Raw genomic sequence first — 25034 nt, 5'->3', positions numbered from 1 at the left:
GCAGTACGCTGATGGCCACGTGCACCACATGCCTGTGAATGCCACACACCGCGACCTCCAGCCACAGGGCCCCCAACGCCCCCGGTTTCTACACAGGTCACCTGTCTCAGGAAGAGCCCCGGACAGTGGGCCCCTCCCCAGCCTGTGCTCGCAGGTGTATAGGCCCGTCCCCGGCTTCTCTCGATCCAGATGGCAGGCAAGTCCCTCATCAGTCTGCGGATGCCACTCATATCAGTCACCGCCTGGACGCTGGCCCCCCAGGGGAGGCCGTAGCTGCAAACTCTGGCTGCGATTCCTGCCAAGGAGGGCCCGTCTCTGGGGAGCATTTGACACTGTCCCCAGTACCCAGCTGTCACCATGGGAAACCAAGACTGCAATCACAACAGCAAGGACAGGCTCGTGTTGCTTTTTCCTTTTTTTTCTTAAAGGAGTGAGGGCATGGAAAATACAGCACACCAATGAAACAAAAGGCCAAAAAAAAAAAAAAATACAAAAAAATAGAAAATAGAAAAATGTATTTACAAGTAGTACATTACTATGATCAGAAAGCACAAAGACACCTGCTGCTATAATACATGCATTGGTTCAGGAAACTACTGAAAACCCTGCGAGGAAGAAGCCGGTAAAAACAAAACAAAAAACGGGCCAAAAAGGTTGAACTTTTCATCCCTAATTTGCTACACTGATCAAAACCAAATGAGAGTCCCCTAGAGTCCATGAGTCTATCAGTACAAATACTATACTGGTTTTTAACTGCATGTTCAGTTGTGGAGGGAGAGACAGCAGCTTGTCTGTATACAAGGAAGCCAGCGTGAACTGCTCTACATGCTAGAAATTACAGCAAGCTCCTGTCCGCTACACAGCATGAGCTTAGCGGGTTTTAATTTCTGTTTATTCATATATATCTATGTGCATGTGGGTGTGTATGTACGTATAAAAACCGTGCCCTCGTTCACTGCCAACACGACGTCTGGGTGGACATGAACTCATTACAACACATTCTTATGTGTATGTTGTAAGAAGTCACTCAATGTCTGTGGATTTAATAAGTCACTTCACACCACAGAAAATATTTAATAAATCCAAAAAAAGGAAAGAAGAATATAACGACAGAAGAGCCTCTGTCTCAGTTCTCTGAAACTGAGTCCCCCACAGGAAACTGGTCCCAAGGTTCTTGAGGGTCCACTGAAGAAACCAGTTTGCTAAGGTCTCCACCCTTTTAGTGCTCAAAGGCACAGAACGACTCCTTGCCGCTGTCAGTGTCAACAGTCGCATCTCCGTCCCCCACAGGTAACAGTCTGGTGCAGATCCGTAAAAACCGGGGAGGGAGGCGCGCTGTGGGTGGGGGAGGACCTGTCACTCCAGGAGGGGCTCCACCTCTCCGGCGGCAGGAAGAGAAGGAGCCATGCAGGCTCCAGCACCTCGCTCCCGAAAATGCAAAATCTGGGCACACGACAGTCCTTACACAGGTGCATCTCCGAGTACCAGGCCAGCTCTAAGAGGAAACAAACCACACGTTGACAGAGAAGGACTGAGAGGCCATTCTGGTCGCCCGCTGTGATCCATCATACTTCCAGGAATCGGGAGCTGCTGGACTTGGAGTGGAATGGCTCAGACCACATTCGCCGTAGGTCACCCTGGGAAAGACACAACTTCAGCCACACGTTTCAGACCGAGGCACACCTATCTATGTACAAGCCCTTCCTGACTCCTGACCTCAGAGCAGATTGATTTTGTGCAGAATCAAAGAACATTCACATTTTACTCATTGAAAAGAAACCTCCCAGTTCTTTGAAGAACTTGCTAGAAGGGCTCTAGGCCCTCCCCGAGCAGGAAAGGGCTCTGACTCTGTCCTGGGGGCAGTTCAACCACTTGTGAGTCAAATGATCCAGGCTCATACTTAACCTCTGTGTCTGCTTCCTCGTCTGTAAAACGTGGGTGACAGTATAAACTCTGTAAATCAGATAAAGCCCTCAGGTTTTACATTTCTTATTACCAAACTTTAATGCAGAGTACTAAAAGAGCTATTAGGTGGCAATAGCATGCTGCTTTTAAGAGAAACAGGAAGTCTCTGCAACAGGGTTTTAGGGATTTCAGTTAACTGATCCATGACTACGTGGTGAGGGGTCTAACTCATTAGTATTTTCAGCCAATGGCTGTTAAAAATCTGGAAGAGGTTGCTAGTAGCAGGTTAGCAAAAACACACAAACACACACAAAGATCCCAAGATGAAGAGCTTAGGGGAATACCTCAAGAAAGGGGAATACCTAGCCAGGTCCAGGTCCAGTGCCCTATCATTGCTCTCACTGGCTTACACCTGCCCCCTCACCTTTAAATAGGCCATCGTGAGGAGTGGCAATAAGGTAAATGGCACCAAATAGAGAAGGGCAGGCTGGGCTGCTCGGTGAATTCGAGATGCCACAGTCGCAGTGAGCAGACCTGCAGGGAGAGAAACGCTGGTGAGCAATGCCAAGGAGCCAGCCTCTGTCACCTGACGGCTTCGCAGCACAGCCCTGAGACTGTGCAGCTCCACTGTGACACTCCCTCCAGTGGTAGGGAGTAACATGCCTAGCTTGAGCAGGGAAAGAAACGGAGGAGCACAGCTTTTTAAAACTTAGAATTCCAAGGACCTGTAAGTGGCCCAAGTCCCTAGTTCCAGGCCTCATTTCAGCCCCAAGTGTGCCTGGTCTCCCGTCTCCCACATATACAATGACAGGTGTGTGGATGTGCTAAGTTGTGTCAGTCGTGTTCGACTCTTTGTGACCCCATGGACTGTAGCCCGCCAGGCTCCTCCATCCACGGGATTCTCCAGGCAAGAATACTGGAGTGGGTTGCCATGTCCTCCTCCAGGGGAGCTTCCCGACCCAGGATGGAACCCGCATCTCTAATGTCTCCTGAATCGCCAGGAGGTGGGCTCTTTACCACTAGTGCCAACTGGGAAGCTGGATGAGGACAGACTTGGAGGCAAAAGACCTGGGTTCAAGTTCTAACCCTGCTGCTTATGACGCCCGTGTGGCCCTGTACATCTCAAGCCTCAGGGCAGTGGCCCTGCCCCACTGGGAGCTGCTGGAGTGGAAATGAGGGCAGGCTAGGAAAGCGCCATGGAACTGTGCAGCGCTCCCTCAGCAGGAGGCACCGAGGTGAGCAAGGGGCTCCCCTCCCCTCGTTGTTGCAGCTCACGCAGGGCGGACATACAACCGTCCCTCCCTTCCAGCCAGAACAGAGCTGGCTAGAGAAGCCCTAGCCAAGGGAGAGTCCAGGTCAGGGGTGACGGAAGTGTCCAGGCAGATGAAGGGAAGTGTCTGTCAGACAGCACAGGAAACAGACGTGCCACCCATTAGACTCACGCTGAAGATGTGATTAAGCACACACACTGCTCCATCACCGTGGGGTGGGTCTTCTCAGCTCTGAGGCCCGACCACACTTCTCCTACAATGTCCTTCAAACACACTATTACCGGATAGGGAACGAGGCTGCTGGCCTCACCTCAGGGTCAGGAGTTTCCTTTCCCTTTGTGATTGTTTATAACGATGACTGGAGTGACTGCTCTTCTTCCTCCAGCATCTGCAGCTGCAAGATCTGGGCCAACTCCAGGGCTTGGAGGACAGTCAGGGAGGGGTTGCACGCAGCCTCCCAGGTCCTCTTACCTACAAAGTATCCGATGAGGGTGCAGTGAAAGTAGGAAACCTTCTGCATGCGCCCGGAGATGTTGGCAGGTCCAGAGGCGCCGCAGGAGTCACCGTTGGCTTGCTTCTTGTAGTTGTCGTAACGCAGGACAAAGCACAACAGGAGCCCAGGCATCACGATGTCTCCGATGCCCAACATAGAGAAGTGGCTGCCCGTGGAGCTGGAATGCAGTGTCACACGTCAGGGGTTTCACGCTCTACAACCCCACTCCTCCTCCTGCTCAAGGTCTGTTCGCTTTTTAAGAAGCCAAAGAATTTATCTGACGCCTGATGGCAATCGCTACTGGTTTAACAGCACTAGCTGTTAGAGGGGTGTGGAGCCTGACGCCACTAGAGTACTGGAAGAGTGGTCTGCAGCAGCGGCGCTGTGGGACAGCACCGCCTAAGTGGCTGCTGAAGCGTCCGCGCGGTGCTGCCGCCTCCAGAGACGTCGGCTCGCCATGTGTGACACACTCACTGCTGAGACTGCCAGTAAGCACCTGACTACTACCAGACATGGGAGATGAAAGCAGCACGTTAGTTTTTCCAAGATTATAGTTCTAGGCACTCTGTAATTTTAGCATTAGCACATTTTTATAAATGTCTGAAAAGTAAAAAAAATAAAAGACCCGGAGCCTCCTGCTAATTCCCTCTAGCCAACTTTAAACTGCAGTACAGCAGTAATGCATGGCTGTTTGGTAACATTAATCAATTATTAAAAAGCTGCACCCGCATCATTTAATGACCCATCTCTGGAAGCTGTCAGTACTCCTGTCCTGTCATCTGTAAGATGGAGATGATTCACAGCCCCTTCCTGGTTCCCATCGAATGCTGACGACAACCACCCAGCAGGGATGGAGGGGCAGAGGAGGGTGGGGTCCTCACCCTCCCGAGACGAGCCCACCCGTCCTACCTAGGGAAGACCAGCTTTCCAGGCAGAGACAGGCGCGGGACATCGCGCCCGACGTTGGGCCCCAGGTGGAGCTTCCGGGATAGGACGTCAAGGGGATTGTCAGCCGGCTGCGTGGCCACCTTCACCATGACGTTGCTATTAAAGATGTAGGCGGAGAAAAACACCTGCCAGGGGAGAGTCACCTTTACCAGAGGGAGCTGGAGGCACCCCGATCTCAGCACCAGCCCTCTGTTTCTGAGAGCAGAGTCTCAGGGCTGCAGCATCAGGCTTTTCAGACTGCACGCTTTGAGGAAAGAGAAGATGTCTGCTCTCGTGTGTGTTGCAGATTTCTTCTCTCCATACCCAGAGAGGGAGCCCTGAGCGCAGAGCTGGCCATGCTCCAGGGTAGAGAGCCTTGCTTCTCTCCAGGGTAGAGAGCCTTGTGCTCCCTCCTCACCCAAGAGTCACCTCTACTCTGACAAGTCTCCATGCACACAGGCCTGCTCATCTTCCAACCGTGCAGTGCTGGCCTGGAGGAGTGGTCTTGGACAGGAGGGGCCCTGGCCAGCAGACTTGGGGTACTGAGTATATTTTCAGGAGTGAATGTTCCAGTCAGACCCGAAGGAGAACAGCAGCTCTGGGGGAACACTCACCCAGAAGACATCGTAGATGAGAAGCCCTGAGAGAAGCAGGCAGGAGACCTTGAGGCTGGGCAGGCGGACGAAGGCGATCATGGCGACACAGAGACCCATGGCCAGGGCTGGGGAGGAGACAGCGGTCAGGGCGGAGCACAGGCACAGCCTCCCTCCACACGCTCTTCAGCTCAGAAACCTAACAGAGCTTGTGAGCCCTTCAGCCCTAGGCCCCAGGAGAGGTGCTTACACTCCTCTAGCGCAGCGTGCCCACCTCACCCCATTCTGACCCCCTGGTATTTGGGAAAACCCCTTTCCTCATGCTGGAGATGGTGGTCAGCTAAGACCCCTGGGGCTGTTTTGAATGATGAAGCTCTGGGCCAAGCCCAGCTCTCCCAGCTCTGTCTCCTGCCTCCCCACTACTTCACTGCACTGCCCTTACTCCCTTAAAGCCACACCCTAGACCACATCTTCTTCACTTCCTTAAGGACACTGTTCCAGTCAAGTTACTCTTTTATGCTCATCCTCCCCACCTGAGTCTAAGTAAAGGGGACAAGACAGAACTGCTCAATGACAGGGTTTTTCATGACTCCACACAATGTCATCCTATTGCTCATCTTCAAAGCAAGAAACCCTGCGCTCCTTTTCAACTTAACACAACCTCCTCACGCACGCACAGGCTGCTGCTATCTGGGGTGCTCCTCTTTACGTCCCTGCACACCTCGGTCAGAAGTCCCCACACTTCCTGCTTCGCTGTGTGTATCCTTCCGGTTTTCTCTCTTCCCCACTTATGCTCTTTACTGCCCTTGTCAAGAACCATCCCCAGCCTCAAGTCACGAGGTCCCCTTGTCTGTGATGGACCACTTCTGACTGAGGAGGCACGACTCACACACAGGCTATGCCGCAGGGGCCTGGCCTCAGGTCTCCTCTCGTGTTCCTATTCCTCCACCGACTCCTTCTCTCCGTCTGAGTTGAGCAATAACCTCTTTCCAACCATGCCAACCAAGTCTCCCCACCAGATGCCCAAGTTCCATGTTTGAAGAGGCAGCATGCATCCCATCTGACTACTTCAGAGAAGGTTCTCAGCACAAGTACGTTCAATGACAATCATGCCCACCAACTGAATAGCGCCACCAGCCGGTCACAGCCCCTAAACACTCTCAAGTATTCGAGCTGGCCTTTCTTCTTCATTCTTTCATTCAAGTCATCCTTAAAAAAATCTTACCTCCTTTTCTGGGTTCTTCTAAGGAACAGAGGTGATAACTTTCCCTCACTGCACGCTGCCTGAGAAAACCCAAGACTTTCCCTAATAGATTTACCAACAGACTTGACTTCTGGTTAAATGTAAATTAATAAAAATGTTAGAGAGGTAAATTATTAATCTTTGCTGTTTAGTTACAATTATTTCTAATATACTATTGATAGAATCTCTATCACCTTCTCTTTCTCAACCAGGAGGGCCAGAAACAAAGAAAAGGAGGCCAAGCCAAGCTGCAATGTTCTCTAAAAGGACCGTGTGACCTGGAAGGCCTTAAGCAGCACTCACATCCAAGACAGAAGCTTCCGGAAAGCTAATCTGGACGCGGACCAAGCGCCAGAGTCTAGCATTTTAAAACAAAACCAAACAAAAAAGAGATGAGTTGCTAGATTTCTGGGATCGAGCATTTCCTAATCCTAGGCAAACAGCAGGAGCTATAAAATGAGACATCTGCCTGTCAGGGCTCTTCTAGGCCCTGAACTGCTCCGGGGAAGTCGAGTATGAACCTGGCTCAATGGTCCTTGAACATGAGGAATGTGTGTACAAGATTCATCAGCCTTTGTAACATACCACACCACTTATTGCTCAAATTCTTTCAAGTCCTTCCAAATTTAAAAGGTTAATTTGTTAAGAGTAGGAAACTGAATAGGTAAAAAAGAAGCTATAGATTTAGTTCAAGAAAACTCTGTAAAATACCTTCTTAATATTACTGCTTCTCAAAATAACTCTGAAAACAAGCTTCATGCCTCACTCTTTAAAATAGCTACATTTATCATTCTGTTTTCACTGTAAATTCACTTCAAAGAACAGGATTTAATTGAAAAAAAAAAACACACTCATTTAAAAGAAATCCACATTATCACTATCTACAAAATGATACCTGATTCTGCACAGAAGTCTGGAAAGACAGTTTGCATGTCAGGGGAAAACATATTTCAGAATGTTACAGATAGATACGTGGCTAGCAAGCTAGCTTTTCTCTAACAGCAGAAAACAAGTCACATACACATCAGACAATGATACATATGAGAAACAAACAACTAATAGCTCAAAGGCTCTCTCTCTTTTTTAGGGAAAACTGTAAGCTTGGTCACAGGGAAAATTTAACCAGTATAACCAGTAAGAGATCCTTATCATTTGGGGAAGTAGCAAAAATGATAGAAAATGATATGTTTACAAGTGAGGGCCACTAAGGGTTTGGGGAGCCTAGATGAACACTAAAAATAATTTTACATTTCACAATGAAATTTGTTTCTGATCTTGGTCTCTGGGAAAATAAAGCTTGCCCTTTACGCCCAATTTGTACTGACTCTAGTCAGGAGGCAAGAATCCCGTGGTGAGATGACCCTGTCCCTGTCGAACAGCGTGTGGAGAGCCGCTGCCCCCACTTTCCTACAGAGAGTCTGAGAGGGCTCTCCCCACCCTACCTGCGGCCGTGCGGTGAAGACCATTCAGCTGACTGCTCTCAAAACTGAACTTCAGATGGCTGTGCAAATCAATTCATCTGGAAAAGCACGTCACCTTCCCTCATGCCAACCTCTTCTTTTTTAGAGGCACACTACTTTGGTATTTTCCTGTCCTACGTAATGCTCGAGGAGAGGAGAGAATGGAGTACGAAGGACACACGGCTTGCTGTTTTGAGGTACCTAATCTTTTAAAAACTGGGTCAGCAGCTTAGTAAACTTCAAATCCTTAGCAAACCCTGTAAACAGTATTATGTGTGTCCAGTTGTCGTTTAGTCGCTCAGTCGTGTCTTTACTCCTCTGTGGCCCCATGGACTGTAGCCTGTCAGGCCCCACTGTCCATGGGATTCCCCAGGCAAGAAGACTGGAGTGGGCTGCCGTTTCCTTCTCCAGGGGATCTTCCCGACCCAGGGATCGAACTCATGTCTCCTGTGCTGGCAGGTGGATTCTTTACCACTGAGCCACCTGGGAAGCCCCAGTTCCATGGAAGCAGAGCCACCGACAGTCTGGAGTGGGATTACAGAGATTACAGAGAGCCTCAGACTACCCAGGGGCTAGAGGCTCCAAGGTTGTTTAAGCATCACCATCACCACACCAACTCTGAGTGCCAGGATGAAGACTAACCAGCCCCAGGCAGGTGACTGTGGTTTCCAGAGGTCTAGGTAAAACTGTCGTGGTTGGAGCTCTCCTCTGTGTAGATGAACTTAGGGGTGCCATTTATGGGAATGGGCTCTGTCATTTAAGGACATCATCATAGAACATTTTCCCTTAATATGTAGCTAACAATCATCCAAACTGTCTATGGGACTGAAATAATTCAGTTTAGATTTTAACCAACTAACCAACCTTTCCATCAAGTTTTTGTTCCGAAGTAGCAGAGGAGAAATGTCTGTCTGCTTCCTCATCAGGAAGCACTGGACTAGATGAGATTAAAGGGCTATAATCACAAAAGCAGCTGTGAGACTGACTGACTGACACTACTCTAACCAGTAACAGGACCAACACTCCTCAATTTTCTACAATACATATTTTAAAGAGCAATTAGGTTCTATTAAAGTCTTTCAAAATCACCTACATGCTCAATTTCAATACTGCTTTTGGTTAACAAATCAGCCCTTGGAAGGAATCAGGAGTTAATGTTAGGAAAAGTCAAATGCAGGTTAATGGCTACATTACAACTACTAACTTCTAGTCTCTATAAAACAGTCCTTACCCTTCTGCTATAATCTGGCAAAGCCCTGCTGTGACTCTGGATGGAATTTCTTCTTCTCGACTTATTCTTTATCAACCTTCAGAAGCACTTAAGTTATCAACCACCAATCCACAAGGAAAGCACAGATACTTGAATCTGGGAAATTTAGCAGTTCGATAAACCACTTAAAAATTCTAAACACTGCACTTCAGAATGCATATTTATATGCGCAGTGGGTTTTCAAGTAGTGAAGCAAATGATCATAGTTATTATTATTTTTTTAACCAGGCCATGTATGGCACTACCACAAGAAACCAAGCCTGTCAGGAAATCAGTCTGTTCACTACACAGACTGGGCCAGGTGATCGAGACTCTGACTTCCTATGGAGTCTGTATGTAAGTCTAAACTGCAACCTCAAGGAACTGCTTTTGAGTTCCCATTCTTGGTCTATGGTAGGCACTTAAAAAAAACAAAAAAAGGCACTCAACAACAAGTATGACAGCAAGTATGCAGAGTCATATCCCAGGCTGCAGGTGCGAGGCCTTGTACCACGGCCACAGAAGCAGAGCCCAGAACCAAGGTCACCTCCAAAGCTAATTGATCCCCTTTATAACCGTTGCCAAAAGCCCCTGATCATCACTATCAGGCTTCCTGACTCCCAATTAGGCAAAGATGCCCATTCTAGTAAACACCCTGTAGCGCCCCAACCTGTCACCTAATGCCAACCTTCTGGCAGGAAGTTACTTTGTCTTCAGGCTATAAAAATTGGCTACTAACTCACAAATACTGTCAACGCTCACTGGTCTGTCCAGAGGTCTGCCCACTGTGCTCACAGTGCCCACAGTATCTCTGCTCTTTGTTCTTAATACATTCCTTCCCTTCTGAGATGCTGTGTGTCTGGAAATTCTTTTCTGACCCGCACCTGGACAGCCTCAAATATATACAAACAAATTATATAAAATCCTAAGCACGTATCTTTAACGTTTCACAGATTATCACCGGCAGAAACAGCAGCTTGGCTTCAGACGTGCAGTTCTGTGGATGTGCACAGGTACCCAGGCATGTAGAGCCACCCCCACACTCAGCAGAGAGCAGTGTGCCACCCCACAGAAGCCCTGTGCCCTTCCTTCACAGTCACACCCTGCCCTGTGCTGAGACAGCACCAAGTGACAGCTCCGCTGCAGGTGTGCCGTCCTCCGAGCTGCAGGGACACGGTGCCTGGCAAGAAGAGGAGCCCTCAGACCTGGCAGTGCCTTCAAAGAGCTCTGCTCCAAGGCCTGGATTAGCCTTGTGGCTGCCTGGAATGGGTCAGAAGAAGTGCTGCCCATACCCATATCTGCCTTCCAAATTCCCCCCTTTAAAAAATTCTTTAGATAGTGCTGATACACATTATGACATGGATGAGCTAGAACAGTGTAAAACTGGCTGTAGCATTTCAACTTCCTTCCCTTCTGAAACACCGAAAGAAAGGAAAGGGTGAACAGACTTCGTGGGGCAAGGCAGTTAGATAAAATCTCATGAGATTAGTAAAGTGAGCTGTGAAAATGAGAGGAGGAATGAATGAAAAAAGAGGTGAAGATGGTTACAGGGTCTTAAGAAGAGACTAAAAAGGTCACTTCTCTGAAATTCTTTCCTCTTCTGTAAAATAAGAACAACAACAGTACCTACTTCAAAGAGTTGTTTTCAGGATTTCATGAAAAAATGTAAAACAGCAGCTCAATGTTAGCTATTATTACCCTGTATATAATGATATAGACATGTATATCAATACACTATTATATATTCCTCATATTTATATAATATGGATATATTATAGTATAATCCCATTTATATTAAGAAAGTACAAAAATTTGTACTCCATTTCTCACAGTAGCATTATTCACAACAGTCAAAAAAGTGAAAACAACTAATGAATGGATACATAAAACTGATGCATTTATAAAATTAAACAATATCTGGCCATAAAAAGGAATAGAGGAGTGCTGATGTATGGTATAACATGGATGAACCTTGAAAACATTATGCTAAAAAAGGTCATATATGATGTCACTTATGCAAAATGTCTGTAAGAGACAAACTCACTGAAACACAAAGTAGACGAGGGTGTGTCTGGGGCTGGGGTCGGGCAACGGGGAGGTGACTGCTAATGGGTGTGGGTTTTGGAGGGTGGGTGTTAAAATGCTCTAAAGTGGTGGCTGCCCAACTCTGATCATACTAAAAACGACTGAATTGTACACTTTAAATATATAAATTGTATGACATGTGAATTACATCTCAAAAAAGCTGTTATTAGAAAATATCTTAAGAGTGTGGGTAAAAACTGATACAAAACACCATCTCTGGACACCTAATAATTCATGGTAATCAGAAGTAATGTATTACTAAAACACAGAAAGTAGAGGAAGAGAGGACAAATTTAACCATAAACGATATTACAATTTGAACCTGTCATCCAGCAGTTACTTACCATCCATGAGAAGCCAATGGCCAGTGAGAACCCAGATGAGGACGAGCATGACAGACAGAGAGAATGACAGTAACTCAGCAGCAGTGAAACGTCCACAGCAACCAAAGGAAATCCTGGGAAACATACAACATTGACTGGACTAACAGACAGTAAATTATGTTCAGCAAGCAAACTCTCCTTTGGTACTTCATGATTAGAATCTGTGATGGCCAGATTAAAGTAGGAGGCAATACCGAGATACCCAGAAATCCAAAATACCCAAATTTCTTTGGAAGAAACTATAGAAAGTTCAGAATGATTACATTTCTGCACCCATTAGATAATGTACCTTTTATCCCAGATAACCAACATGGGTATTGAGAAGTTTAAAGTGATAATACCAATATTTGAAAAATCTAAATACAGAGAAATTTCTAATTCTTATGAGGAAAACAAAATGAGCAAAGTCAACAATTCAATTCATTAACCAAAGATGAATAAAATTAAGGTAGTCCATCTATTTGGTTATCACTAATTCCTGGGAAAATCAGCCACCACAAGCGACTGATTTTCTAAGAACATATGCATCTCCATTAGCACAGCTCTTTGTTTCCATGAAGCAACAGCTTTAGGAGTTAAGGTGTGAACACCAGAATTACACCTAAGCGGCTAGTATATATCTAGGTCATCAAAGACAAGAGGGAAAGAATGCCTGAGTCAAGCACTATTTTCATATTCTATTAACAAGTAAAGGGATAGAAAAACCTGCTCATCTTTAAATAATCTAAGCAAGGAAGCATAGTGCAATGACTCTGACTTCCTAAGATTTGTTTAGATTTCCTCTGCTATGAGAAGGTGCAAAAAGAAGTATCATTTTCCAGTTTTAAAAAATCAAACATCTCATTTTCTAGCCTCCTGGCATTTTCGTGCTTCAGTCAGTATCAGAAAATGTGCTCTTAATATTGCTATCACGCACAAAGAAAAAAACACACACACTTATAGTTTAGAGGAAAATCCCAAGTCCTTACTTGTTCTGAGGTGAACAAGGCCTTGTTAAATACTGGCACATCGGGAGAAGAAGAAAAGCAAAAGCTATCGTTGCAAGAACTAGAGAAAGAAAATGTATCGTTAATTTTTTTGTTGTTTAATGTTTTACTAATCATAAGAAACATGGCATGACTTACAGAAATAATGACTGCCTACAATAGTTTCCTCCACAAGCGCATACAATAATATTAATCAACTAGAGGGAAGAACAGTGTCCTTCTTTAGCAGCGCACAGATAAACTCTTTGCATTCCTGGCTGAGGTAGGGGCAGCACTGGCAGGTTCTCTCTTTCTCGTCTGTCTCAACAAGAAATGATAAACGGCAGGCCAGAGTATGATCTAACAAGGCTAGCATTTTTAAAACTAACTTATTTTAATTGGAGGCTAATTACTTTACAATATTGAAGGCTAGCATTTTGATGTTTTACATTGATACATGTCCACCATCAATCATCCTGAAAACTGATCAGATAGGTGACAGTCGAATTACTGTCATTAGCTCTCAGTGCTTCTATCTGCAGAAACATGCATGGGTAAGGGTTGCCAACAACCACTCTACCGAACTGGACCTTCTGGTAACTTATCAGACAAGGAGTCACAGCCAAAGCAATTCTGCTCTGGTGCCACAAAGTTCTTGAGTTTTTAACCCCTAGCCTTTCGCCCAGACTGAGTTGGCAAGTTGGAACTGATGACAGAGGTATCAAGTGGTTCAGGGAGGGGTGGGGAGGTTGGGGAAGGCAGACTTAGGGAGAAAGAAGACTTAGGAAGAAAAACTTGCAAAAGAGTGGTATATAAATCTTAATTTTTGAATGGTGATTTTTAAAAACGTTAAAAAGTTTCCTTTTAAGGTTGAGACTAGATAGCAGAACTCATTTACCTGCTGTACATATTGTAAAAACTACTTGAACTGAGTCAAAGAAGAAGAACATTACTAGGAGAGAGACAGATGCTCCAATTGGAAGGAACAGGGCCTGGGTAGAGTCAATGGTCTGGATACCTGAAAGAGAAAGGGGCATATTAACAGCTTACGTAACAGGCTCTGCGCCCATGGACTGAAATACATTAACTGATCAAGGTGCAGACAGCTCTAGGGATTAGTACATATGATACAGAACACCGAGGCCCTCGGATTCTTTGCTAGGAAACGAGACTACGCGCTCCCTGCTGTCCTCGTCACGCCTTCACTATAGCAGGAGCTCGACTCCTGCTCTGCACCTGTATGCTGTGCTCTTCCAGTGATCCAAGATCACTGCTTCATGTCACATTCACCTTCTCCAGGAGAACCCCTTACTAACTTGACCCACTGTTGCCCATCTTGCCTCTCTCTCTAGTCTCTTTGTACATGGAGGTCAAAATGACTTCACCACTGGTGCTTACTCTGATCTACTGACAGCAGAGGCTGGTTCAGAAGGGACTCTGAGGCTATGTTAAAGGTCCATAAGAAAAAGTACCTGCTTGAGGTATAGGGTGGAAAGTGGCATTTGCTGTCTTAGCACTTTATTAACACCTTGGGGGTATTCTGGCCACAATGCTTATGCAACAGCTTGAGTACTAACTCTTTTTGCAACTTTCAAAATATTTAATAAATGTCAAGTGAATGTAGGTACCCAATATCAATCTCTTAATATTATCAAGTCTCCTTATTTCTAATTTAGTACCTTCTATAACAAGCATTACCAACTTTCTAGTACAATTCACATACCATAAAATTTACCAGTATTAAGTAATTCAGTATTTTTTTTGGTAAGTTTATCAAGTGTAAAGCTACCCAGGTGGCACCAGTGGTAAAGAACCCGCCTGCAAATGCAGGAGACATAAGAGACTGCGGTTTGATTCCTGGGTCCGGAAGATCCCCTGGAGGAGGAAATGGTAACCCACTCCAGTATTCATGCCTGGAGAATCCCATGGACAGAGGAGCCTGGCGGGCTACAGTTCATGGGGTTGCAAAGAGTTGGACACAACTGAAGTGACCTAGCAGCACCAAGTGTGAAAGGATCACTATGATCTAGTTTTAGAATGTCCTCATCTCAAGAAGATCCCTCATGCCAGTTAACTGTTAATTTTCCTTCCCATCTCTTGCCCCAGGAAACCACTAATCTATTTTCTATCTCTCTATATTTGTCTTTTTGGAAATTTCATATAATTGGATTTTTAAAATAGTAGTTTTTTTATCTGGCCTTTTTTACTTAACAATGTTTTGATGTGCATCTAAGTTGGAGGATGTTTCAGTAATTCATTCTTTTTAATACTGAAGAGTATTCCATTGCATGGACATACTGTATGCTGTTTATCCCATTAACTAGTTTATTGATCTTTGAGTTGCTTCTACTTTTTTGGCTATTATGAATAATGCTGCTAAACACTTGCCATATAGCATACTTATGTTTCTTCAAAGCAAACATCCTTTAAAATCTGAAATACCAGAGGAGATACAACAGTTCTACAAGTACTGCAAGTAGCTATCTTTAAGAATCACTAAATGAATTTATGACCAACACCTACAAAATTATCAGTCTCACCAAAGGACTTAAATGAAGTTACAAGCAGACAGACACCCATCTATCTTGCCTGTCTTTAAGAAAATAAAGAATCTTGGCTGCAAGCTTTGAGGCACGAATTAAAAGGAACTCACAAGAAATCTGTAGCTCAGATTCAGAACATACAACTAACAAATTATACCATACAGATTCAACTGTATTATTATACCAACTGTAATCCTTAAACCCAGTAAATTATCATTGGGGTTATAGAAAGAATCAAATTAAGACCACTACATGTAGACAGTTAATTGTCAAAAAATGCCTTACTATTATTGGTGCTGTTGCCATTGAAAGACCCAGAAGAACTGTTACTGTCTTTCTCCTTATCTTGGTTTTCAAAGTCCATATTAAGGGACCTGTGGGGAAAATTGTATAGGTAAGTTTTAGTTTCAAGAAAGAAGCGGATCAGAAAAGTCAGTAATGAGACATAGTTTTAAATGTTAAAGCACTGGGAAAGAAAGGAAGATTTCTTCTGAACAGCTCTGCAAAACAGTTTTCCATGCTAGTTCAAGAGTTTTCCTGACAGCAGATAAAAGCATTCCACTGTGGCTGGATATTCCAGCCATATCTCTGTGCACATCTTTAATTATTTCTGTCTGAGAAATACCTAGAAGGGGAAATACTGGGTCAAAAGGCAAGCACAATTTTGAAACTTTTACATACCACACAACTGCTTCTAAAAAGGGTGGACCAATTTACTCTCAGAGCAGTGCATGAGAGAGAGAGAGTCAATTCCAGGCAGGCGGATAAGAAGTCTGGGGTCCCTGAGGAGGAGAAAGGGGTCTGGGGCTCTTAAGGAGGAAACAGAGGTCTGGAGTTCTCAAGGAGGAGAAAAGGACAAACATTTTTCTTTCTTTAAGCCCAGAGCTGATGATTGCACAACAAAGCAACTCATCTTGCTTAAAGATATATGTTTTCCCTTAAACTCTGCACCAATGACTATATAACAACAACATATCTTGCCCAAGAATTTGTTTCTCCTTAACAAGAACCTTCTGACTAATCTTGTTATTTTAAAACTTGTATACTGTGAGAGTGGGTCTGGTAAGACCTTTCTATTGTCAGTTCTAATCTTGTTAACTTAAGATGTATGCTTTAGGAGTAGGTCTGGTAGAAAGTATGTAAGGCCTTGCTAAGACTATGGACCGGGCGCTCTCCATCCCCCTTCTGATGTCTGCGTCAGAAGATTTCTCTGTCCCTACTTCACTTTAATAAAACTCAGCTACACAAAAGGTCTTGAGTGATCAAGCCTGGTCCCTGGTCCCAAAGCTAAATCTTCGGAGATCACAAATTCGACATCGTACACCGTCAGCTATCAAGAGCACTTGTTTCTCTTCACCGTATCAGCTCTCCCTCAGCAGCAACATGTATTGAGTTACTGCTGTATCCGGGAGTGTTTTAGGTACTGGAGAGAAACAAGTAGAGAGAAAAACAGGCTCTCATGGATTTTATATTTGAAGAGCAGGGAGACTGAGAATAAACAAGAAAAATTAAATACTGTATATGATATGTTAACAGCTAAGGAATAAGGCAGGAAATGGAGACGGTAGACCTGAAATTTTAAATGGGGCATGCAGGGCTCATCGGTACTATTTCTGAGTCAAGACTGGAAGAAAGTAGACACATTCAATCTGGGGGACTGAAAATGCTGTACATGTCCTAACTTAGAATCCTTTAACCACTAAACAATTTTATGTACTGACCTTACCCATTTCTTTCTCTTTGAACTGTTCAAGTCCTTAGCTCATTTTCTACTACTGCCTTCATTTAAAGTGTCTGTGTGTCCAAAAGAACTTCCTGTGATGGTGGAAATGCCCTGTACCCTGCACTGACCTATTTGGTAGACATGAGCCCATTAACACTTGAAACGTGCGAGTACAACTTAACGACTGAATTCTGCATTCCATTTCATTTTAATTAATCTAAATTTAAATAATTTGAGAGCTAAAACTATAAAACTTGGGACAAAAATCTCTGTGACCTTGAATGTGGCAGTGGATTCTTACCTATGACACCAAAAAACACAACTGAAAAACTGATAAATTGGACTTCAACAAAATTAAAAACCTTGTGAGCACCAAGGAACACTTTAAAAAAAAAAAAAAAGACAACCGCAAAAGATGGGATAAAATATGTGCTCTTACGTATCTGAGAACATTTAGAATATAGAAAGAACCCCTCCAATTCAATAACAGACAACCCAAATAAAAAGTGGGCAGACAGGGAATAAATCTCTTACCAAAGAAGATAAGCAAATGGTCAGTGAGAACATGAGAAGTTCTTAAACAACACTGGTCATCAGGGAAATATAAGTCAAAATTACAATGAGGTACCACAGCCTTGTCTAACTCAATGAAACCAAGCCATGCCTGGCGGGGCAACCCAAGATGGGCGGGTCATGGTGGAGAGGTCTGACAGAGCCTGGTCCACTGGAGAAGGGACTGGCAAGCCACTTCAGTATTCTTGCCTTGAGAACCCCATGAACAGTATGAAAAGGCAAAATGATAGGATACCAAAAGAGGAACTCCCCAGGTCAGTAGGTGCCCAATATGCTACTGGAGATCAGTGGAGAAATAACTCCAGAAAGAATGAAGGGATGGAGCCAAAGCAAAAACAATACCCAGTTGTGGATGTGACTGGTGATAGAAGCAAGATCCAATGCTGTAAAGAGCAATATTGCATAGGAACCTGGATGTCAGGTCCATGAATCAAGGCAAATTGGAGGTGGTCAAACAAGAGATGGCAAGGGTGAATGTCGACATTCTAGGAATCAGCAAACTAAAAATGGAATGGAATGGGTGAATTTAACTCAGATGACCATTATATCTACTACTGCGGGCAGGAATCCCTCAGAAGAAATGGAGTAGCCATCATGGTCAACAAAAGAGTCTGAAATGCAGTACTTGGATGCAATCTCAAAAACAAGAGAATGATCTGTTCGTCTCCAAGGCAAACCATTCAATATCACAGTTATCCAAGTCTATGCCCCAACCAGTAACGCTGAAGAAGCTGAAGCTGAACGGTTTTATGAAGACCTACAAGACCTTTTAGAACTAACACCCCAAAAAGATATCCTTTTCATTATAGGGGACTGGAATGCAAAAGTAGGAAGTCAAGAAACACCTGGAGTAACAGGCAAATTTGGCCTTGGAATGCGGAATGAAGCAGGGCAAAGACTAATAAGAGTTTTGCCAAGAAAATGCACTGGTCATAGCAAACACCCTCTTCAACAACACAAGAAAGACTCTACACATGGACATCACCAGATGGTCAACACCGAAATCAGACTGATTACATTCTTTGCAGCCAAAGATGGAGAAGCTGTATACAGTCAACAAAAACAAGACCGGGAGCTGACTGTGGCTCAGATCATGAACTCCTTATTGCCAAATTCAGGCTCAAATTGAAGAAAGTAGGGAAAACCGCTAGACCATTCAGGTATGACCTAAATCAAATCCCTTATGATTATACAGTGGAAGTGAGAAATAGATTTAAGGGCCTAGATCTGATAGATAGAGTGCCTGATGAACTATGGACTGAGGTTCGTGACACTGTACACGAGACAGGGATCAAGACCATCCCCATGGAAAAGAAATGCAAAAAAGCAAAATGGCTGTCTGGGGAGGCCTTACAAATAGCTGTGAAAACAAGAGAGGCAAAAAGCAAAGGAGAAAAGGAAAGATATAAGAGTCTGAATGCAGAGTTCCAAAGAATAGCAAGAAGAGATAAGAAAGCCTTCTTCAGCGATCAATGCAAAGAAATAGAGGAAAACAACAGAATGGGAAAGACTAGAGATCTCTTCAAGAAAATTAGAGATACCAAGGGAACATTTCATGCAAAGATGGGCTCGATAAAGGACAGAAATGGTATGGACCTAACAGAAGCAGAAAATATTAAGAAGAGGTGGCAAGAATACACAGAAGAACTATGCAAAAAAGATCTTCACGACCCAGATAATCATGATCATGTGATCACTAATCTAGAGCCAGACATCTTGGAATGTGAAGTCAAGCAGGCCTTAAAAAGCATCACTACGAACAAAGCTAGTGGAGGTGATGGAATTCCAGTTGAGCTATTTCAAATCCTGGAAGATGATGCTGTGAAAGTGCTGCACTTAATATGCCAGCAAATTTGGAAAACTCAGCCGTGGCCACAGGACTGGAAAAGGTCAGTTTTCATTCCAATCCCAAAGAAAGGCAATGCCAAAGAATGCTCAAACTACCGCACAATTGCACTCATCTCACAGGCTAGTAAACTAATGCTCAAAATTCTCCAAGCCAGGCTTCAGCAATACGTGAACCGTGAACTCCCTGATGTTCAAGCTGGTTTTAGAAAAGGCAGAGGAACCAGGGATCAAACTGCCAACATCCGCTGGATCATGGAAAAAGCAAGAGAGTTCCAGAAAAACATCTACTTCTGCTTTATTGACTGAGCCAAAGCCTTTGACTGTGTGGATCACAATAAGCTGTGGAAAATTCTGAAAGAGATGGGAATACCAGACCACCTAACCTGCCTCCTGAGAAATCTGTATGCAGGTCAGGAAGCAACAGTTGGAACTGGACATGGAACAACAGACTGGTTCCAAATAGGAAAAGGAGTATGTCAAGGCTGTATATTGTCACCCTGTTTATTTAACTTCTATGCAGAGTACATCATGAGAAACGCTGGACTGGAAGAAACACAAGTTGGAATCAAGATTGCCGGGAGAAATATCAATAACCTCAGATATGCAGATGACACCACCCTTATGGCAGAAAGTGAAGAGGAGCTAAAAAGCCTCTTGATGAAAGTGAAAGAGGAGAGTGAAAACGTTGGCTTAAAGCTCAACATTCAAAAAACGAAGATCATGGCATCCAGTCCCATCACTTCATGGCAAATAGATGGGGAAACAGTGGAAATAGTGTCAGACTTTATTTTTTGGGGCTCCAAAATCACTGCAGATGGTGACTGCAGCCATGAAGTTAAAAGACGTTTACTCCTTGTAAGGAAAGTTATGACCAACCTAGACAGTATATTCAAAAGCAGAGACATTACTTTGCCAACTAAGGTCCGTCTAGTCAAGGCTATGGTTTTTCCATTGGTCATGTATGGATGTGAGAGTTGGACTGTGAAGAAGGCTGAGCGCAGAAGAATTGACGGTTTTGAACTGTGGTGTTCGAGAAGATTCTTGAGAGTCCCTTGGACTGCAAGGAGCTCGAACCAGTCCATTCTGAAGGAGATCAACCCTGGGATTTCTTTGGAAGGAATGATGCTAAAGCTGAAACTCCAGTACTTTGGCCACCTCACGTGAAGAGTTGACTCATTGGAAAAGACTCTGATGCTGGGAGGGATTGGGGGCAGGAGGAGAAGGGGACGACCGAGGATGAGATGGCTGGATGGCATCACGGACTCGATAGACGTGAGTCTGAGTGAACTCCGGGAGATGGTGATGAACAGGGAGGCCTGGTGTGCTGCGATTCATGGGGTCGCAAAGAGTTGGACACGACTGAGCGACTGAACTGAAACTGAACCACTACATACCAATTAGGAGGGCTGTGACCAAAGCGTCAGATAACCACCAAGGGTCAGCAAGGGTGTGAAGCATCACACACTGCAGGTGGGGCTGTCAACTGCTGCAGCCATTGCAGAAAATACTGCGGCGATTTTCAATTTCTTTAGCGAGTACAGGCCTACTCAGGCTACTTGTTTCTCGAGTGACCTTGGGCATAGATTGTGATTTATAGATACATCAAAAAATTTATCCATTTCATCTAAGTTGTCAAATTTATTGGCATAAAGTTGTTTATGGTCATCCCTTATTATCCTTTTAATATTTGTGCACTCTAGTAATATCACCTCTTATCCCTGATATTAAGTCTGTGTCTTCCTTTTTTCCCCAGGTTAGTCTGGCTAGAGGGGTACCAACTTCATTGATTTTTTTTTTAATCAGCTTTTAGTTTCAGCCATTTTTCTCCACAGAGAAAATCTATTTGATTTACTTTGGCTTTGATCTTTATTCCTTCCGTCTACTAAATACAGTTTAATTTGCTCCATTTTCCTGGTTTAGTCAGAAATGGTAAAAGGTGTAAGTCACTGATAACTTTTTCCTCTATTCTAATCCAGGTATTTGGAGCTACAATTCCCCTTGCTTTCGCAGCAGTCCATAAATTTGGTATGTTTTCACTTTAATTCAAAATATTTTCCAATTCCTTCTTGCCGTCTTGTTTGATACATGGAAGAGTGTTACTTTTTGTTTCCAAACATCTGGGGATTTTCCAGAGCTTTCTCTGCTCAATCCAGTTGTTATTTGTTAGGAATCAAATGTTTGGATCCCCGACAAGATTTATTTGTGGAAGTCCTAACCCTCAATGTGGTGGATGGTATCTGGTGATGGAGCCTTTGGGAGGTAATTTTCCTAAGGTCCTGAGCATGGGGCCCTCCCAGTAGAAGTGGTATCCTTCTAACAGATCTCTCTCTTCCTCTCTCGTTTCCCTCTCTCCCTTCCAGAGCTAAGCATACGCCCAAGAAAGACCATGCACATGAGCGCCTGGTAGGAAGGTGGCCACCTGCAAGCCAGGGAGACAACTCTCCAGAACCCAACCATGGTGGCACTCTGACCTTAGATTTCCATCCTCCAGAACTATGAGAAAAATTTCCGTTGTTTAAGTTACCCAGTCTATGGTATTTTGTTATGGCAACCCCAGCGGACTAACAGAGATCAGCATTCATACTTTGTATGCCTTGAATCCTTTTACTGAGACCTTTTTTTAATGTCCCCAAATACATCCTATCCTGGTAAATATCCCACATATACTTGAGGAACATGTGTATTATTACATTCCTGAAGTGTTCAATAAATGCCAGCTTGGCCTGGTTGAGAACATTGCTTAAGCCACTATAACCTTAACGATATTCTGCCTACTTTGTTCTTTCGATTATTGAGAGAGAGGTACTGGAATCTTTAGCTACATCTGTGCATTTGTTTTATTTTTCCTTGAAGCTGTATCAGCTTTTGCTTCATGTATTTTGAAAATCTCCTGTTGGATGCGTAAACATTAGGGATTATCATGTCTTGTTGCTTAACTGACCCCTTTTATCATTATGAAACAAGGCTTTCTGTCTGTAGCAAAAATTACCTGCTCTGAAAGTTGCTCTGTCTGACATCAGTATAGCCACTCCAGTTTTCTTTTGACGAGTATAAGTTTTATCTTTTCCCAACCTTTACCCTAAATCCTTTTTCTGGCTTTATAGTGTACTCTCTGCAAGTATCATGTAATTGGATCTTACTTTTTTATGCACTCTACCAACTCTTGTCTTCTAATTGGGGTTTTTAGGCCAATTTCACTTAATGTGATTTTTGTTATGATTAGGTTGGAGACTATGTTTTTTGTTGTTGCCCTCCTGTACCTGCCTTCTTTTGGATTAACACAGTATTTCTTAATGACTCTGTTTTATTTCCTTTGTTGTCTTATTAGCTATAACTCTTTGTTCTTTTATTTTAGTGGCTGCTGTAAAGTTTATAGTGTACATCTTTAATCAACACAGTCTACCTTCAAGTTATACGGCAGTAGTAGTTCATTTATAGTATTAAAACCTGACAACAGTTCACGTTTATTTCCCTCTCAACCCCTGTACTATTATTACCATGCATTTTATTTTTACATGTCGTACCATGAACTCCATGTTATATTATTATTGTTTATATAATCCATTATCTTTTATAAGGAATTTTAAATAAGGGGAAAAAAATCTTTTGTATTTATCACTGTAGTCAATTTTTCTCTTTTTTTTTGGCCTTGCCCTGTCAAACATTATCATGGGTCACTATTACACAAAACAGAAGTCTGGCTAAATGAGGCTGTGAGGATCCATATATTTGCTCAAACATGAAGATACATGTATTCCAGCTTTCTAAAACAAGATCCACGGACCTAGGATTAACAGATCCCAGGCTACTGTGACTGGGGTCCAGTAATGGTTAACCACACTACACAGCTGTCATTTCACAAATTAATCTTCATTCAATAATACGCCAAGGATATATTTCCACATTAATACATACAACTCCTTTTCATTTAAAGAAAAAAAGGGGGGGGGACTTCCTGGTGGCACAGTGGATAAGAATCCACCCGCCAATGCAGGAGACACGAGTTCAGTCCCTGGACCGGGAAGGTCCCACACGCCAAGGAGCAACTAAGCCCGTGCGCCACAACTACTGAGCCAGTGCCCTAGAGCCCAGGAGCCGCCACTACTGAGCCCATGCACCCTAGGACCTGTGCTCCAAGGAAAAGCCACTGTAACAAGAAGCCAGCACACAGCAATAAACGGTAGCCCCCGCTTGCTGCAACAAGAGAAAGCCCTCGCAAAGCAATGAAGACCCAGCACCCAAAAATTAATTTTAAAAACTATTAAAAAAAGCCAAGAATACTTCTCCTTGAGTTAACTCGATCTGATACCATTTTTGGCTCAATTCCTGCCTTAAGAAAAGCAACCTTTTACAGGCAGATGATAGTTTTGATCTTGAACTGCTGCTGCTAAGTCACGTCAGTCGTGTCTGACTCTGTGTGACCCCACAGACTGCAGCCCACCAGGCTCCTGTCCCCGGGATTCTTCAGGCAAGAATAGTGGAGTGGGTTGCCATTTCGTTCTCCAGTGCATGAAAGTGAAAAGTGAAAGTGAAGTCGCTCAGTCGTGTCTGACTCTTCGTGACCCCATGGACTGCAGCCTACCAGGCTCCTCCGTCCACGGGATTTCCCAGGCAAAAGTACCAGAGTGGGTTGCCACTGCCTTCTCCGAGTGATCTTGAACTGGGTGGGGTATAACCAACAACTGAGTCTGCCAGATAAACAGTGACAGAAAGAATGACAATTGATCAACATTCTTCAAATTTAAGCTGATACACAAGTACAAATCCCACTGTGCATTTTTGGGTCACTTTGATGTATTGGGTTAGCCAAGAAGTTCATCTGGGTTTTCCCATAACATCTTATGGAAAGACTCTAACAAATTTTTTGCCAACCCAGTAGTTTGATTCAAATACTACATCAGGAAGTAGTTTACCATTCTCTGAGTGCTTTACTAAGGTTTTATTGGGGTGGAGGTGGAGATCTAGTGATATTTGCTCTAAATGTTTTTTCAGGCTAAAACTGATTCAGCTGTAAAGAACAGAACTTAGGAAATCAACTTTTAGTATCTTTAGGTACCAGATTGAATTACAGGGGATTTCCTGGGAAAGTCCTGGGCCCATAAGAACTTCCACTGCTTGCTTGGGACAAGGGGAAATATGGGCTTATAGTTAGGCCGTTTTAGGTTCCCAGGTTGTGATAGAAATGCAAATATGCCGTGAGAACTGTTAAGACAAAGAGGCCTATATTCAGCCAGCCATACAGTACATGTCTGGACCACTACCCACGTTTATCAAGAGATTAATATTCAGGAATAATCAGTTGAAGAACTAATAACCCATTGATTTCTCTAGATATTATAAAATGTAACATTAGATCACAGTAAGCTAGCAATCTAGACCACAATTTTCTGCTACTGGTTGTGTCTCCTCAATTTCGGCAAAACTGCTTTTGCTGAAATCTAATTTCATGAAATGCCACCAGGTTATATTGAAGAGTACTGTAATTCAGTCAACAAACAAACAATGTTGGTTATGAAATGCTATGAAATACAACGTTGCATCCTCTTTCTGAGGATCTTTGGGATAAACCTATGTCTGATCTTAAAAGCAAGAATAACTGCAATTCACCTGCACAATTTGGTTCTTTTATTCAGGACATTGTAAAGTTTTAAATTTCTTTCTTTCTTCTGAAAGTTAGCTGCTAGAAAGCTTACTGTGTGTCTGTGGACCACCAGGAGGGGTGTTGGCCACTATGGTATGCATTTTTAGACTTATTTTTGGCTCTACTTTGTCT

General features: G+C 43.7%; 1 protein-coding gene across 1 annotated transcript in view; it reads right to left on the bottom strand.

Moving 5' to 3' along the window:
• Positions 499 to 25034, bottom strand: part of SPPL3 (signal peptide peptidase like 3) — a 98300-nt gene continuing 73764 nt past the window's right edge. Inside the window, exons 3-11 of the mRNA XM_018061121.1 lie at positions 15403 to 15491; positions 13473 to 13592; positions 12578 to 12656; positions 11571 to 11683; positions 5211 to 5317; positions 4579 to 4742; positions 3648 to 3847; positions 2330 to 2439; positions 499 to 1637 (exon numbers count right to left, since the gene is read on the bottom strand). Of these exons, the coding sequence (XP_017916610.1) occupies positions 1566 to 1637; positions 2330 to 2439; positions 3648 to 3847; positions 4579 to 4742; positions 5211 to 5317; positions 11571 to 11683; positions 12578 to 12656; positions 13473 to 13592; positions 15403 to 15491 (1054 nt within the window). The 3' untranslated portion in view covers positions 499 to 1565. The remainder of the gene's footprint in view (positions 1638 to 2329; positions 2440 to 3647; positions 3848 to 4578; positions 4743 to 5210; positions 5318 to 11570; positions 11684 to 12577; positions 12657 to 13472; positions 13593 to 15402; positions 15492 to 25034) is intronic.

This window comes from Capra hircus, chromosome 17 (genome assembly GCF_001704415.2).
Source record: "Capra hircus breed San Clemente chromosome 17, ASM170441v1, whole genome shotgun sequence".
Lineage (NCBI taxonomy): Eukaryota > Metazoa > Chordata > Mammalia > Artiodactyla > Bovidae > Capra > Capra hircus.
The sequence above is the reverse complement of the archived record's forward strand: the minus strand, read 5'-3'. Positions and strand labels throughout refer to the sequence as shown.